At 45.4% G+C, this 17,737-nt stretch overlaps 1 protein-coding gene across 2 annotated transcripts in view; it reads right to left on the bottom strand.

The window, feature by feature from the left end:
* The window catches only part of lmod1b (leiomodin 1b (smooth muscle)), an 89,807-nt gene that overhangs the window by 46,831 nt on the left and 25,239 nt on the right, over positions 1-17,737 (bottom strand). The window contains exon 1 of one of the 2 annotated variants that reach the window (XM_039749410.1): positions 7,821-7,895. The exons of the other annotated variant lie outside the window; for it this stretch is intronic. Within the exon in view, the coding sequence (XP_039605344.1) occupies positions 7,821-7,850 (30 nt within the window). The 5' untranslated portion in view covers positions 7,851-7,895. Of the gene's footprint in view, positions 1-7,820; positions 7,896-17,737 lie in introns of those variants that run through there. 2 annotated transcript variants of the gene reach the window in all.

The following is a 17,737-nucleotide window of genomic DNA, read 5'->3' as shown; positions in this document are numbered from 1 at the left end:
GGTGCTGCACCTCTGGATTCCAACTCCCAGGTAGCCCTGCTGGTGTCCAAACTGGGACTCTAGATGAGGGGCACTGCCATCTATTACAGTGGAGGATGAACTGCCGCTTTCTGTAACCTACAGACATCTCAATCAGGACGGGAATCATAAGGTGTCCTGGCCAGGTATTCCCCCCCATTTAGTCCATCCTTCCATGATGGCATCCTGGCCATTTAAGGATTCCTCTTTTGTCCTGGGTCGGACGCACAACCGTCCTCTGGTGCATCTACTGTTGCCATTAATCCAAAAATATAAGTCAATGAAATTTTTTATGTTTAATAAAGTGTCACACACATGCGCATGGGAGGCAGCTAAAGGGCCAGAATGAAAGTAATTGCAAACCAGACCAGGGCGTGACGGGGTAGACTGACTCTTTATCTCACTTCTCTGCAGACCAGTTACAGGAAATTCTGCCTGGCCCTGATGACATCACTTCCGGTTCCGGCCCCATTGATGATGTCACTTCCTCTGCTTACCTTTAAAACAGCCATCTTGACAATCTCAAATCAGTTCTGTGTTGGACTCGAACCTTCTGTACAATACTTCTGTACAACTAATTTATCCATTTGCAGCCAGGAATATTATACGGGTGGCTGCTCCAAACCTCTTTTTTTGGGTCCTTTATTTGTCTGTAATTGACAAATGCTAAACCATCTTAAACCTCAGGCTAGATGGTATTATGAACTGGGAGCCCTAAAACACAAGAGAGTGGCAAAAATGCTCAATAATACCCACTAGAGGGCGATATACAGTGGAACCTCGGTTTACGAGTAACTTGGTTTACGAGTGTTTTGCAAGACGAGCAAAAATTTTTAATAAATTTTGACTTGATAAACGACTCCTCCTTGAACCGTCACCTTATCGTGGTGGAGGGGTTTGCGTGTCCCAATGATCCTAGGAGCTATGTTGTCCGGGGCTTTATGCCCCTGGTAGGGCCACCCAAGGCAAACTGGTCCTAGGTGAGGGATGAGACAAAGAGCGGTTCAACAAACCTCCAATGATGAGCGAAACCTTTGGACGACGTTTTCCCTTGCCGGACGCTGGTCACGGGCCCCTCTGGAGCCAGGCCTGGAGGTGGGGCTCGATGTCGAGCGCCTGGTGGCGGGCCTGCACCCATGGGGCTCGGCGGGCACAGCCCGAAGAGGTAACGTGGGTCCTCCTCCCCATGGGCTCACCACCTATGGGAGGGGCCAAGGAGGTTGGGTGCAGTGTGAGTTGGGTGGTGGCCGAAGGCGGGGACCTTGGCGGTCTGATCCTCGGCTACAGAAACTAGCTCTTGGGACGTGGAATGTCACCTCTCTGAAGGGGAAGGAGCCTGAGCTAGTGCGAGGTGAGAGGTTCCGCTAGATATAGTCGGACTCACCTCGACGCACAGCTTGGACTCTGGAACCAATCTCCTTGAGAGGGGCTGGACTCTCTACCACTCTGGAGTTGCCCCCGGTGAGAGGCTCCGAGCAGGTGTGGGCATACTTATTGCCCCCACTGGAGCCTGTGCATTGGGGTTTACCCCGGTGGACGAGAGGGTGGCCTCCCTCCCCCTTCGGGTGGGGGGAAGGGTCCTGACTGTTGTTTGTGCGTATGCGCCGAACAGCAGTTTGGAGTATCCACCCTTTTGGAGTCTCTGGAGGGGTTGCTAGAGGGCATACCTTCTGGGATTCCCTCGTTTTGCTGGGAGACTTCAATGCTCACGTGGGCAATGACAGTGAGACCTGGAAGGGCGTGATTGGGAGGAATGGCCCCCCCGATCTGAACCCGAGCGGTGTTTTGTTATTGGACTTCTGTGCTCGTCATGGATTGTCCATAACGAACACCATGTTCAAGCATAAGGGTGTTCATATGTGCACTTGGCACCAGGACACCCTAGGCCTCAGGTCGATGATCGACTTTGTGGTCGTGTCGCCGGACTTGCGGCCATATGTCTTGGACACTCGGGTGAAGAGAGGGGCGAGCTGTCAACTGATCACCACCTGGTGGTGAGTTGGCTTCGATGGTGGGGAAGATGCGGTCAGACCTGGTAGGCCCAAACGTGTTGTGAGGGTCTGCTGGGAACGGCTGGCAGAGTCCCCTGTCAGAAGTAGCTTCAACTCCCACCTCCGCAGAACTTCAACCACGCCCCGAGGGAGGTGGGGACATTGAGTCCGAATGGGCCATGTTCCGTGCCTCTATTGTTGAGGCGGCTGACCGGAGCTGTGGCCGCAAGGTGGTCGGTGCCTGTCGTGGCGGCAATCCCGAACCCGTTGGTGGACACCGCGTGAGGGATGCCGTCAAGCTGAAGAAGGAGTCCTATAGGACTTTTTGTCCTGTGGGTCTCTGGAGGCAGCTGATAGGTACCGCAGGCCAAGCGAACGCTGCTTCGTTGTTGCTGAGGCAAAACTTCGGGCATGGGAGGAGTTTGGAGAGGCCATGGAGAACGACTTTGGACGGCTTCGAGGAGATTCTGGTCCACCGTCCGGCGTCTCAGGAGGGGGAAGCAGTGCAGTGTCAACACCATATATGGTGGGGATGGTGCGCTGCTGACCTCACTTCGGGCGTTGTGGGTCGGTGGGAGGAGTACTTCAAGACCTCCTCAATCCCACTAACATGCCTTCCAATGAGGAAGCAGAGCCTGGGGACTCTGAGGTGGGCTCTCCCATCTCTGGGACTGAAGTCACCGAGGTGGTCAAAAACTCCTTGGTGGCAGGGCCCGGGGTGGATGAGATACGCCGAGTTCCTTAAGGCTCTGGATGTTGTAGGACTGTCTTGGTTGACACGCCTCTGCAACATCGCATGGACATCGGGGACAGTGCCTCTGGATTGGCAGACCGGGGTGGTGGTCCCCCTCTTTAAAAAGGGGGACCGGAGGGTGTGTTCCAACTATAGAGGGATCACACTCCTCAGCCTCCCTGGAAAAGTCTATTCGGGGTTCTGGAGAGGAGGGTCCGTCGGATAGTCAACCTCGGATTCAGGAGGAACAGTGTGGTTTTCGTCCTGGTCGGAACAGTGGACCAGCTCTTCACCCTTAGCAGAGTCCTGGAGGGTGCATGGGAGTTTGCCCGACCGGTCTACATGTGTTTTGTGGACTTGGAAAAGGCATTCGACCGTGTTCCTCGGGGGAATCCTGTGGGTGGTGCTCCGGGAGTATGGGGTACCGGACCCCCTGATAAGGGCTGTTCGGTCGTGTACAACCGTGTCAGAGCTTGGTCCGCATTGCCGCAGTAAGTCGAGCCCGTTTCCAGTGAGAGTTGGACTCCGCCAGGGCTGCCCTTTGTCACCGATTCTGTTCATAACTTTTATGGACAGAATTTCTAGGCGCAGCCAGGGTGTTGAAGGGGTCCGGTTTGGTGGACTCAGGATTGGGTCACTGCTTTTGCAGATGATGTTGTCCTGTTTGCTTCATCAGGCCGTGATCTTCAGCTCTCTGGATCGGTTCGCAGCTGAGTGTGAAGCGGCTGGGATGAGAATCAGCACCTCCAAATCCGAGACCATGGTCCTCAGCCGGAAAAGGGTGGAGTGCCCTCTCAGGGTTGGGGAGAGATCCTGCCCCAAGTGGAGGAGTTCAAGTATCTCGGGGTCTTGTTCACGAGTGAGGGAAGAATGGAGCGTGAGATCGACAGGCGGATCGGTGCGGCATCCGCAGTGATGCGGGCTCTGCATCGGTCTGTCGTGATGAAAAAGGAGCTGAGCCGTAAGGCAAAGCTCTCAATTTACCAGTCGATCTACGCTCCTACCCTCACCTATGGTCATGAGCTATGGGTAGTGACCGAAAGAACGAGATCGCAAATACAAGCGGCTGAAATGAGTTTCCTCCGCAGGGTGTCTGGGCTTTCCCTTAAAGATAGGGTGAGAAGCTCAGTCATCCGGGAGGGGCTCAGAGTAGAGCCGCTGCTCCTCCGCATCGAGAGGAGTCAGATGAGGTGGCTCGGGCATCTGATCAGGATGCCTCCTGGACGCCTCCCTGGTGAGGTGTTCCGGGCACGTCCAACCGGGAGGAGGCCCCGGGGAAGACCCAGGACACGCTGGAGGGACTATGTCTCCGGCTGGCCTGGGAACGCATTTGGGATTCTCCCGAAGAGCTGGAAGAAGTGGCCGGGAGAGGGAAGTCTGGGCCTCTCTGCTTAAGCTGCTGCCCCCGCGACCCGACCTCGGATAAGCGGAAAAGGATGGATGGATGGATGGATGGATAAACGAGCGATGTCTTGCAATACGAGCAGTATGGATACACTTTGTCTGCTGAGCGTCATGTGATCACAACTGAGCTGATGGTTCTTCTCTCTCTCTCCTTATCTCGCTCGCTCACTCGCCCAGCACGTCTCTCTCTCTCTCTCTCCTTATTTCGCTCGCCCAGCGCGTCTACGTCTCTCTCTCCTTATCTCTCTCTCTCTCTGGCAATCGTCTCCTATTCTCCGTCTTAGCCTGTGTGCCTCACTCATATAGTCAACATCCGTACGAGCGTATACTGTTTACTACAGCATTGTGACTGTGTGTGTGTGTGCTGTGAAGTGCGAGTCCCCATCTTGCTCCCCAAAACACGAAGCTGAGTCTCAGTACTTTAACAACACCAGCTTTATTCAGCTTGAAACAGCAACAGCGCTACTACATATTGTAGCGGGATCTTTATAATGTTCCTTGTATGACCCATTGACGACAGGCGCTTAAAGCATGTCTGTGATCTTTTTGGATGTGCTTATTCGGCGAACTGCTACAGCGCTGGGAGACTGCGATTGCTTTGAGACGCTCTTCCGCGTGTCGTCCTGTTTGGTGGAATCCCACAAGAGTTTAGAAACTCACACCAGCCATGATTCTTTTTAAAGGTAAAGTGCAGGTTAATTTATATTATGTATTTTACTTTATATTTTGTATTAATCATTTTTATATGAATAGTTTTGGGTTGTGGAACAAATCATCCGAGTTTCCATTTTTTCTTATGGGGAAATTCGCTTTGATATACGAGTGCTTTGGACTGCGAGTACGTTTCCGGAACGAATTATGCTCGCAAACCGAGGTTCCACTGTACTGTCTAACTCCAGCCAGGTATTAAGGGAAACACAAGACCTTTATAAAATTAAAGGTTTATTTTTACAAAAATGCTCTAATGCTCGTGGGTTTCCTCCCATAGTTCAAAGACATACAGGTTAGGTGCATTGGCGATTCTAAATTGGCTGTAGTGTGTGCTTGGTGTGTGTGTGCCCTGCGGTGGGTTGGCACCCTGCCCAAGGTTTGTTTCCTGACTTGTGCCCTGTGTTTTCTGGGATTGGCTCCAGCAGACCCCCGTAACCCTGTAGTTAGGATATAGCGGGTTGGATAATGAATGGATGGATTATTGCTCATGCCATTTAAAATATGGGCTTCATGGAGTTTTAAGAATTTCACTGGGGAGTCATAATGGGAGGACTAACATTACAAAATCTACACATTCTTCCAGGATACCTGAATGGAGGTCCATGAAGTTTTGTATGTATACTGTATTACAGCTAGCCCAACTTAACATGCAGAGTATACGCCGCTTCAAAGTGTTCATCGTGCATCAGGGTTCAATGGTAGGAACAACACAAAATACGTCAGTTTTTCCTAACTTACATGTCGTATCAATGACTCAATTATTCAACAAGCTATCCGGGTTATAAATGTGGGAGCATGACCTGATATTGCATTGCTGCACCCACCACATGTCAAAATGTGGAATCAATCATCTATTAGAACATTAGCACAATCTAGACGAGAATAGGCCATTCAGGCCAAGTAGTACCACACTACTTGGTCGCTTATTCCAAGTGTCTATCGTTCTTTGTGTAAAGAGAAACTTCCTAATGTTTGTGTGAAATTCCCCTTAACAAGTTTCCAACTGTGTCCCTGTGTTCTTGATGAACTCATCAGTCTTGATCCACTGGACTAATTCCCTTCATAATTTTAAACACTTCAATCAGGTCTCCTCTTAATCTTCTTTTGCTTAAACTGTAAAGGCTCAGCTCTTTTAATCTTTCCTCATAACTCATCCCCTGTAGCCTTGGATCAGCCTAGTCGCTCTTCTCTGGCTCTTCTCTATTCCTGAAACCACAGCAGATAGTGGCAGTAAACACAAATATGTATGGCGCCCTTTGCCAGCTGGTATGTTTTCTAAATGGAAGGACCGCAGGGGAAATAACATACATAGGGCATTATCTCCCGCTGGATGGCAGCCCCCCTGGGTTGTAGTAGTGCCTCAGATTCCCCCAGGGCTTCCTGGGAGCTGGAGTTCAGCACAGCCCTGTTGAGCCCCATGGGTGCCACCAGGGGGTGCTGCAGGGAGTGTGGAGCCCTTCTTCTGGACCATGTTAAAGTACTCCCGGGTGCAGGATAAAAGAAGCCCGCTGCCACTGCTCCAAGACCCAGAGTCAGGCGGGAGAAGACAAAGCTTACTGGAGGAGGAGTGAAGGCAGACAGAGAGAGAGAGAGAAGTCAAAGTAGAGAAAGTGCTGTGTGACCTATTATTGTGTTGTGTGCCAGCTAGTGGGAAACTATTGGGAAACGTTTCCCACAATAAAATAGAAGCTGTGTGTGTTGTTGAACTTGTGTCTCTGTCTGTCTGTATTGGGTTTGGGGAGCTGCTGTGCCCCCTGCAGGCCACACACCATAACCCGCACATTTGGGATGAAGCTGCGTTAATAACAACTAACGGAACATGAGAGCTGACAGAGAGATACAAAGATGACAGATCGCCTAGCAGAATCAAGTCAGCCAGCTCAGCTGCTCTGCTGTGTGCTTCTTTCTGGAATGAAAACGGATCATGCAGGACTCAAGCCAGCTGGATTAAAACACAGCTTTTTTCAAATGGAAAAATAAACCAAACTGAAAAATACAGAAAGCGCAATAAAGAGAACCCAACTTGGATGTCACAGGCCGATTTGTTGATTTTGCTACAAACTTTAAGGACGTGAAACTTGCTTGCATTTTGTTCTGAGTTCTTCACTTGTGGTGATCAGTTTTGTCCCCGTGTCCTAGAAAACTGATGTTTACTCAATAATGTTGACCTCTTTTGTAAATTACTTGGGATAAAAACTTCTGCTGTGCAAATAAATGAGAACCAATAAACCAGCAGCTCTCAAGCTAACGTGCTTACCATGAAGTATCTGTGATACATTTTTTTTAGAAATGAATGAGAGGGGAATTGGAAGGACCGTTAAGTTTAAATCTATTCTGGTCCATAAAACACTTGGATAATGTTCTCACAGAAGGAAACTCCACAGTGCAATTCAAATTGCTCTTGGACAAATGCAAGCAATAACAAGCTAAATAGTTCAATACCAACATGGACTACTTTTTAATTAGGAATCTAGTTGGAATAAAAACCTGCAGCCACTGCGGCCCTGCAGGACTGTGACTGAGGACCCCGGATTTACACTGATATACCCATTGGCGGTTCTACATTAAATTGCTCCCCGGGCGAGACTCCCTCCCGGCAAAAAAAAAATAACATGACAAAACTACACATTTTGTACACACCACAAGTTTTATTGTAGTAATTCCGTCATTCCGTAACAGACCAATTTTTGCAAAAAAAAAAAATAAAAAATAAATAAATAAACTGCTCATAACTTAATTATACTCTGTACAAACCAATATTATTTAAGAAAAAATAGATTAAAACCATCAGAATTTCTGTGATGGTTTGTATATTAGGCTTTTACTGTGTTTTTTTTTTTAGCAAGGTAAGCATAGCATGCATCATAAGCAAGAAGGCTAACAAAGTAAGAGTTAACGTTATACCACTAATTAACACAATGACATGAATACCATAATCATACAGAGAGAATATTGTTGCATACCTTTATCTTTTGCCCGTTTTTCCTCGTCATCTTTTCTTTTTTTCCTAAATTGGGCACCTGACAGCTTTGGCCTTTTTCTCTCCATCGCTGCGTTTACTAAGTAATCGGCAATCAACAGATTTCCCATCATCCCCCAACGCTGTCACTCACGACCAGAAGTCAAGACTAAACCAATTCACCTCCACATCATAATCGTTTTTTATTACCTATTTTTATTAGCCATTTCACACAATTAAATAAATAAATAAAAATGTGCCAATTATTGGTCTGTGTTTAAAATATTTTGAATGAAATGTGCGTTATTTGTAAGAAAGTCAGGTGTCACTGACATAGTTTAGCCCTCATCCCCTCTCCTCTCCGCTCGCTCAGCTTCTGTGCGGCTCCTTCAGCAGCAGGGGCGGCGCAGGTATCATAGATAATAGAAAACCGCTTAGCGGCACAGATGATTTTTTTTTTCCTCCAAGTTCGTGTGCCGCCCCCCACGTGTCATGAAAAAATGTTGCCCCGGGCGGCTGCCCCGTTCGCCCATGCCTAAAACCGCCACTGGTTCATTCCACAGAGCCGATAGTCGACATACTCTCTATGATTTTTCTTCCATAAACAGCTGCAATAAACGAGTTTGTTTCAATAAATAGCTTCTACATCGATTTCGATTTTTTTTCGGCCCCCCCCCTTGTAGATATCTCACGCCCCACAGGTTGAGAAACACTGGTGTAGGGACAAGGGAGGGTTTTGTGTTGTATATGTATTGATGCACCTTTTATTATTATGTCCACTTTTGGGGTTGTGTTTTATGTTGGGGCTGGTCGGGGAGAGAGGTATACTGTATATTGTTTGGGATTTGTTTCATTTCTTTTTATTAATATAAAGGGTGGACCAGATCTAATTATGCAGATCCAGTTCGTCTGGATGACTTTGATTTATGCGGGGATGATTCCAGTTCGGTGCGACGACGATTCTTCATGTCGTCAGTTCACACACTTCTCGATGGTCCAGGTTTTTTCAGGTGATTCTCTATGTAATAAACTTAATAAGTTATAGTGTAATGAAAATTGCATAATCAGATCTGGACGACCATATACTAGGGTGCTCTGCCCCCTGCTTGCTTCGCTCTCCCACCCCCGGGTTTGGTTATCCGGATATACAATTTCAAGAGATTGCTATTTTCATTGGAATTGTTACATACTCTTTTGATTCTATGATGCATCGCTTATCCATGATCATAAATATACACCCAAACGAATTGTGGTTTCTTTGAAATTAAACTTGTCGTAGCTTTAGTTGTTGTGGGACCACAGATTCTCATTGCGTATGGTCCATTATTGTGTAAATCTACATTTTGAGCACTGAATGATGCGAACGCGAAAAGATTATTGTAGATTTGAATATTTTGTCTGTAGTGTTTGTGGATTTCACCAAATAACAAATCTTTTATTTTTCACGGATACACGTCTTCATTGGGAAGAAACACTACTTTTCCCTGATGGCAACACGAATTAGACGATCTACAAGTCTACGACTTAAACGTTTAATGCCAAACAATATCTACATACTTCTGACATATCACCTATGTCCATATATTCGATCTCTTTTTGCTGTTCTGTTATTTCACCGAGTAATAATTTCCTTTTGTTTGCACTAATGCAATCTTTACCTTCATTTTTTTGATACTTTCGAATTTTACTACTTTCATAATCTCTAACCTGCTCTGCATGTGTATCACACTAACGTTTTTGAATGTCTTTAAGAAGTCTTTTATTTCTGACCCCGATTGGACCTACGAGGTTTTCAATTCCACTTGGTCTGGGCTGATTATTACTTTCCTTATTTTCAGATTATTTTCAGAATTTGCACATAGATTATTTTTGTTCTTTTTTGCCTTCTTTTCTCTCAAACGCTTTCGGGTCTCTTTTCGACGCGCTGCTCTTTCTTCTTCGCTTAGTCGTCAACGTGCCATTTAGAACGTCTAAAATTTTTAAGAGCTGATAGCACATGAAGTGTGTCTCCCAAAAGCATTCCAACGACTGAGAGGTTAGATGTCTGTGATCTTCTTTTAAATTGGTTGTTCTCACGGGATGTCAAAGTGTCTTTCTGAGAAGGTCACGTCTCAACCCAAGATTGTTTTATGTAATAGAGAGATATTCACCTTATTATTTTACATTCGGGTTGCTTTTTGCCTGTTTAACCTGTTGAAGTGATTTGGAGGTAGTATGGCTTGTCTGGTCTAATGATCCCTCAGTTTGCCAGGCCAGGGGTCTTGGTGGTGAAGCTGCTGTTCCGTACGAGTGGGTCGGCCGTTACAACTACATATCTAAACAGTAAGCCATGGATCACTAAAGAGGTTAAAGCATTACTATCGGAAAAGCAACATGCACATCAAGAAAAAAGGATAGAAGATGGATTTTTACAGCAAAGGATTAACAGGTTGATTAAACAAAATAAAAAGATGTATGGGGAAAAAATCAAGAGGTGGTTTAATGATAACAATCCAAAGCTGATCTGGAAGGGACTAAAAATAATTACAGGACTGGGCTCTAAAAAGAATGTGAATTTTCCAGCTGACAAAGACCACACGCTTTTAGCAGATGAACTAAGCAAAGCTAAGCAAACTCCTGTCAATCATGGAGAATCCACTGCATCCACTGAACAGGATCATCTCCAGACAGAGGAGCAGCTTCAGCGACAGACTGCTGTCACCATCCTGCTCACTGACAGACTGAGGAGACCCCACACTATGCGACTCTTCAATTCCACCCAGGGGAGTAAATGGTAACATTATTTAAAGTTATTGTCTGCTTTTACATACATTGTTATCACTCTTTAATTTAATATTGTTTTTTGTATCAGTATACTGCTGCTGGATTATGTGAATTTCCCCTTGGGATTAATAAAGTATCTATCTATCTATCTATCTATCTATCTATCTATCTATCTATCTATCTAGTGCCTTTCATATCTATCTATCTATCTATTTATCTATCATATAGTGCCTTGCATATCTATCTATCTAGTGCTTTTCATACCCATCTATCTATCTATCTATCTATCTATCTATCTATCTATCTATCTATCTATCTATCTATCTATCTATCTATTATATAGTGCCTTTCATCTATCTATCTATCTATCTATCTATCTATCTATCTATCTATCTATCTATCTATTGCTATCTTCTATCTATCTATCTATCTATCTATCTATCTATCTATCTATCTATCTATCTATCTGTTATCTATCTATCTATCTATCTATCTATCTATCTATTATATAGTGCCTTTCATCTATCTATCTATCTATCTATCTATCTATCTATCTATCTATCTATCTATCTATCTATCTGTTATATAGTGCCTATCTATCTATCTATCTATCTATCTATCTATCTATCTATCTATCTATCTATCTATCTATCTATCTGTTATATAGTGCCTATCTATCTATCTATCTATCTATCTATCTGTTATATAGTGCCTATCTATCTATCTATCTATCTATCTATCTATCTATCTATCTAACGGTATAACCTTTTTCGCCAGATTTGAAAGAAGTGATTTCAGCACCCAAAATACAGGAATAAAGGAGATGCTTTATAAAAACACCAGGAGTTCTGCTGTGATGGGGTTCAGTTTAACTGAAGTGGAGAAAGGCCTGCGGCAGGCCAAAAGAAACAGTGCAGTGGGACCAGACGGCATATCAGGTCGGCTCTTAACGTCCTGCTTTACGCAGCTCTCTCCAGTTTTTCATTTGCTTTTTAACTGGTCTCTGACCTGTGGTATTGTACCTAAGCTGTGGAAACAATCAATCATTACCCCTGTATCTAAGGTTTCCAGGCCAAGCTGTTTAAATGACTTCAGACCAGTGGCACTTAACATCCATTGCAATGAAATGCTTTGAACATTTGGAGACAAAGTCTATTCAAGACAGCAATCAATTTGCTTACTGTCCAAAGAGAAGTGTGGAAGATGCTCTGCTTGTTATCTTACATCAAATCTACACCTTTCTTGATCTGCCTGGTTCATATGTCAGAGCACTATTTTTGGATTTTTCTTCAGCGTTCAATACCATACAGCCTCATATATCCATCCAGTCATTATCCAACCCGCTATATCCTAACTACAGCGTCACAAGGGTCTGCTGGAGCCAATCCCAGCCAACACAGGGCGCAAGGCAGGAAACAAACCCTGCGCAGGGCACACACACACACACACACACACACACACACCAGGGACAATTTAGGATCACCAATGCACCTAACCTGCATGTCTTTGGACTGTGGGAGGAAACCCACGCAGACACGGGGAGAACATGCAGACTCCACGCAGGGAGGACCCGGGACATGAACTGCGAGGCAGCAGCGCCACCCGAGCCTCATATACTGATTCAGAAATTGAACAGTATGAATGTAAACCCATTTATTACACTATGGATTCAGAACTTTCTTTTAAATCGTTCACAGACAGTTAAAGTACAGAACACTTTTTCAATAGTCATTCATTCAAACACAGGAAGTCCACAGGGGTGTTGTCTCATCACCATTACTGTTTACTGTGTACACAAATGACCCGAGACAGAATAATGACCACTGCTCCATTGTCAAGTATGCTGATGACACCAGGCTCATAGGACGCATATCTGGGGAGGATGAAAGCCACAATCTAAATCAGGGGTGTCGAACTCCAGGCCTGGACTGCGTCTCACTCTGAATGTAAAAAAAGACCAAAGAAATGATATTTGATTTTAAGAGACAGAAATCTGAATGTTCACCTATTGTAGTTCTGGGAGAGGAGGTAGAACTAGTGACTGAATATAAATACTTAGGAAGTTACCTAGATAACAATCTTAACTGGAATACAAATACAAAAAAAATATTTTCTAAATGCAACCAGCGCTTATTTCTCCTCCATAAACTCAAACTATTTAAAGTAGACAAGGACCTCATATTGTCCTTTTATCGCAGTCTCATCCAGTCTGTGCTCACTTTCAGTTTCATTGCCTGGTTTAATACTCTGACAAACCAAAACTCAAAAAAGCTCCAGCAGATTACGAAGTATGCAGCTAAAGTTATTGGGGCTGAGGGAGATGATTTGACTAGCGTGTGTGTGTCAGAGGGCAGGCAACGTTAAAGAAACTGGAAATCATCTCAACTGATGACAGACATGAATTACATGGAGAAACTAAACTTCAGTAAATCAGGAAGGAGAGTCGCCTTGAAAACCCACACAAATCGCTCCAGAAACTCCTGTCTTCCTAGTGCCATACGACTTTTCAATATGAAATATCGGAGATAATGATTAAGGTTTTTATATATTTTTAACCTGTAACATTTTATTTGTGTAAATATGTATTATCTAACTGCCTTACCTTAACCTTTCGTGTTTCTATTTGTCTGTTTTTTTTCATTCTGTCTGTTATTAGACGCAACTGAGAAGGCAAATTTCATGTTTTCTCGTGTTAACAGGGCTAAATAAAGAAACCTTAAACCTTAAACCTAAACGTCTGCGTGTTCTCCGTTCAATAATTGTGAAATGGAAAAAGTCTGGACTGTTCCTAGAGTTGAGTAACGAGGCCAGAAGAGCCTTAGCCAGAGATGTCACTAAGAACGCAATGGTTGCACTAATAGAGCTTCAGAAGTCCTCTGGTGAGATGGGAGAACCTGTTGGACGGACGACCATCTCAGCGGCACGTCATCAATCAGGTGCATATGACAGCCTGCTTGGAGTTTGCCAAACAGCACGAGGACAAACGATTCTCTCGTCTGAGGAGACAAAACTTGAAGTCTTTGACAGACCAGGCACTGCTCATCACCTGCCTAATGCCATCCCTATGGTGACATATGGTGGTGGAAGCATCGTGCTATGGGGGATGAAGGGACACAGAGTCTGATAAGAACAGAGGAAGGATGAGTGCAGTCAAATACAGAGAGGACCTTGAAGAAAACCTGCTCCGGAGTGCACACCATCTCAGACTGGGGCAATGGCTCACCTTTCAGCACAGTAATGACCTGACATATACAGCCGAGACAATGCTGGACCAGCTTTTGGACAAGACTCTGAGTGTCGTTAAGTGGCCCAGACTGTTAAAACATCTGTGGAGACCCCAGCAGATGGCAGCTCACAGACGCCTCCCATCCAGTCCAATGAAGCTTGAGAGGATCTGCCAGGAAAAATGGGGTAAACTTCCCAAAATCCAGGTGTGCAAATCTTGTAGAGGCCTACTCACTTATGAGCTGGAAAAGCTCCCAAAGGGGTTTCTACAAAAGTACTGACATGAAGGTCTGAATACTTCTGTGAACGAGATATTTCAATATTTGATTTTTTTTAATAAATTTGCAAACCTTTCTGAAAACATCATTTTGCTTTGTCATTATGGGTTAGTGAGTGCAGATTGGGCGGCAAGGTGGACCAGTGGGTTGCTGCCTCACAGTTAGGAGACCTGGGTTCGCTTCCCGTGTCCTCCCTGCGTGGAGTTTGCATGTTCTCCCCGTGTCTGCGTGGGTTTCCTCTGGTGCTCCGGTTTCCTCCTGAAGTCCTAAGACATGCAGGTTGGGTGCATTGGCGATTCTAAATTGTCCCTAGTGTGTGTGTGGGTGTGTGTGTGTATGTGCCCTGCGGTGGGCTGGAACCCTGCCCGAGGTTTGCTGGGAATGGCCCCGGCAGACCCCCGTGACCCTGTAGTTAGGATATAGCAAATTGGATAGTGGATGGATGGATGAGTCAAAACAAAAGTCCAATTTAGCCATTTAAAATGAAATCTACAACTCAGTAAAGTGAGCAGATAATCATGGGGTGTGAATACTTTTTGAATCCACTGTGTTTTCAGGCTGCATGGAGTTAAAGCAGGAAACTGTGAAGATGCCGGGGAAAAATAATATTGAACCATTTATGTTAAAAATAGGCAGTGTGGCCACCAGAGGGCACTCTAGCTGCCCAAACCCCAACACAAGTTTGCCACACCGCACTTTTTCTTGCTCCCCAGAATACGGCACAGTGCCCAAGCGCCAAGGTCCTTCTTGCTCTTGTTCTTGTTCCTCCATTCATCCTCTTCCATGTGACTCTGGCTCGCCCTGTGTGAAGTGAGGCGGCTCCTTTTAAGGAGGTCCTGGGCCAGGTGGCTCATTGGGCAGATCTGGGATCACTCCCAGGTGTGGTGAATGCCCAGTGTAGGGCTCTGCAGCTCCCCCTGGTGGCCCCCACAGAACCCAACAGGGCTGTCCCAAACTCCAACCCCCATGAAACCCTGTGGGAATCCATGGAGCCACAGCAACCCAGGGAGGCTGCCATGTAGCACACCGGGGGAGGCAGCATCCTGTGTACGTCTGCTCCCCAGATACATCGGCGCCAAGGCCACAGCTGCCCGTCACAGCAGCAGTGGCATAGCAGAGCAGTGCTTTAGTGCTCTCAGCTCCAGAGTGCTGCTCTCTAAGTGTTGAATTAATCCTTTCTCCTGGTGTATGTCTGATTTTTTTATTATTCAAAAGTTGGATTCATAGAAGCCATGGTATTAGACGTTGATGGAGAAACAGAATAATGATGAGGGTTGTAAGAGAGTGAGGTAGCTCAGATGTCTGGGATGTGTACCGACAACACACGGGAGACTGAAAATGTCAGCCTAACTTGGAGGAGATGAGCAACTGGCATTAGTTCATGGCACAGCGCTGGGTCAGAAGGAAGACGTCCAACTTCTGCCAGCTGGAAAAAATATACAACAAGGTGTTAGAATGTAATGGCTGTGAATCAAGATGGCAAAGGTGTCAGATACGCTCTGATATAAATAAAGCAGGTTGATGTTATTTTAAATAGCATGACATGGGGGCACTCTTGGCTGGGACCCTGGAGTGGTGGCGGTGGTGGGGCTGTGACTAGGTATGCACTTTATTTAGCAGTCAAGTGGTGCAGTTTGCAGTCGTTAGTAGTGCAGCCTCCCAACCTCCATGGTCCCGTATTCAAATCCTGGCGTGGCTCCCCTCTCTGTGGAGGTTTCATATTCTCCCCCTGCACCAGTGGGGATTCTCATGCAGATTGCTGCCCCTATCTCAGAGACACACAGAGCCGGTTAACTGGCAACTCTACTGCATGTTTAAGGGACAGGCTTCTGGCCCGCCATCACCCTGGACTGAATCACGCAGGTCTGAGAACACAGTGTTATGTTGGGAATGTTTGTGAAATGGACTGGCGTCCCATCTGAGGCGGCTTTGAGCCTTACACTCAGAAAAACGTGATGCGGGTTTGTCAATCTTATGTTTTGTGTCCATCCTCACCTATTTGTTCCTACTGATGACTTAATTGTAAACAGGCTGAAATCAAACAGATCACCAGGCTCAATTAATAATTGTTCCTGTGTTCTTAAGGAAGATTATAAGCACTTTCAAAATCAAGTGAGGAATCATTAGAACAATTTAGACGAGATCAGGCCATTCAGCGCAACAAAGCTTAACAACAGTCCTAGCCACTTAATTCTTCTGAAATAACTTCAGGTCGAGTTTTAAAAGTCCTACTTTCCATCACACTACTCTCTGTGGGAAGAAAAACATCCTAATATTTGTGTGAAATTTACCATTAACAAGCTTCCAGTTGTGCCCCCGTGTTCTTGATGAACTAATTTTAAAGTCACCGTCTTGATCCACTGTACTAATTCCCTTCATCATTTTAAACACTTCAGTCAGGTCTCCTCTTAATCTCCCTTTTGTTTAAACTGTGAAGGTTCAGCTCTCTTAATCTTTCCTCATAACTCATCCCCTGTAGCCCCTCTAATCTGCCCAGTCGCTCTTCTCTGGACCTTCTCTAGTGCTGTTATGTCATTCTTGTAGTCTGGAGACCAAAACTGCACCCAGTACTCCAGATGAGGCCTCACCAGTGTGTTATAAAGACTGAGCAGAACCTCCTGTGACTTGTACTCCACACGTCAAGGCACTATATAACCTGACATTCTGTTAGCCTCCTTAATGACTTCTGAACACTGTCTGGCCATTGACTGTGTCAAGTCCACTGCAAATCCTAAATCCTTCCCATAAGGGGTACTCTTAATTTTCAGACATCCTATTGTGCACTCAGACCTAACAAGATCTAAACTTAATTCAAGTGTTAGGCTCAGCTCTTTTAATCTTTCCTCATAACTCATCCCCTGTAGCCCTCTAATCTGCCCAGTCGCTCTTCTCTGGACCTTCTCTAGTGCTGTTATGTCATTCTTGTAGTCTGGAGACCAAAACGGCACCCAGTACTCCAGATGAGGCCTCACCAGTGTGTTATAAAGACTGAGCAGAACCTCCTGTGACTTGTACTTCACACGTCAAGGCGCTATATAACCTGACATTCTGTTAGCCTTCTTAATGGCTTCTGAACACTGACTGATAGTCGATAGCTTAGAGTTCACTACGACTCCTAAATCCTTCTCATAAGGTGGACTCTCGATTTTCCGACCGCCCATTGTGTATTCAAACCTCACATTTTTACTTCCTATGTGTAACACTTTACATTTACTGACATTAAATTTCATTGTCCACAAATCAGCCCGAGCCTGTATGCTGTCCAAGTCCCTTTGTGATAATTCAATGGATTCAAGATTATCTGCTACTCCACCTATCTTGGTATCATCTGCAAACTTAACCAGCTTGTTACTTATATTCCTATCTGAATCATTTATATTTATTAAAAATAGCAGCAGACCCAGCACTGCCCTCTGCTGTTCACCACTCTTAACATCACCCAGTTCTGATTTGGCTCCTCACACCCTCATCACCCTCTGTTTCCTGTGTCTGAGCCAATTCTGCACCCATCCACACACCACACGCTGAACTGCCACTTCTTTTAATTTGATGCCCACCCTCTCATGTGGCACCTCATCAAATGCTTTCTGAAAGTCCAGATAAATAACATCATTAACTCCACTCTGGTCGTATCCTTTCCTTATTTCCTCATAGA

The sequence above is a fragment of the Polypterus senegalus genome, chromosome 3 (genome assembly GCF_016835505.1).
Source record: "Polypterus senegalus isolate Bchr_013 chromosome 3, ASM1683550v1, whole genome shotgun sequence".
NCBI classification, from domain to species: domain Eukaryota; kingdom Metazoa; phylum Chordata; class Cladistia; order Polypteriformes; family Polypteridae; genus Polypterus; species Polypterus senegalus.
This window is presented reverse-complemented; position numbering and strand designations above follow the sequence as displayed.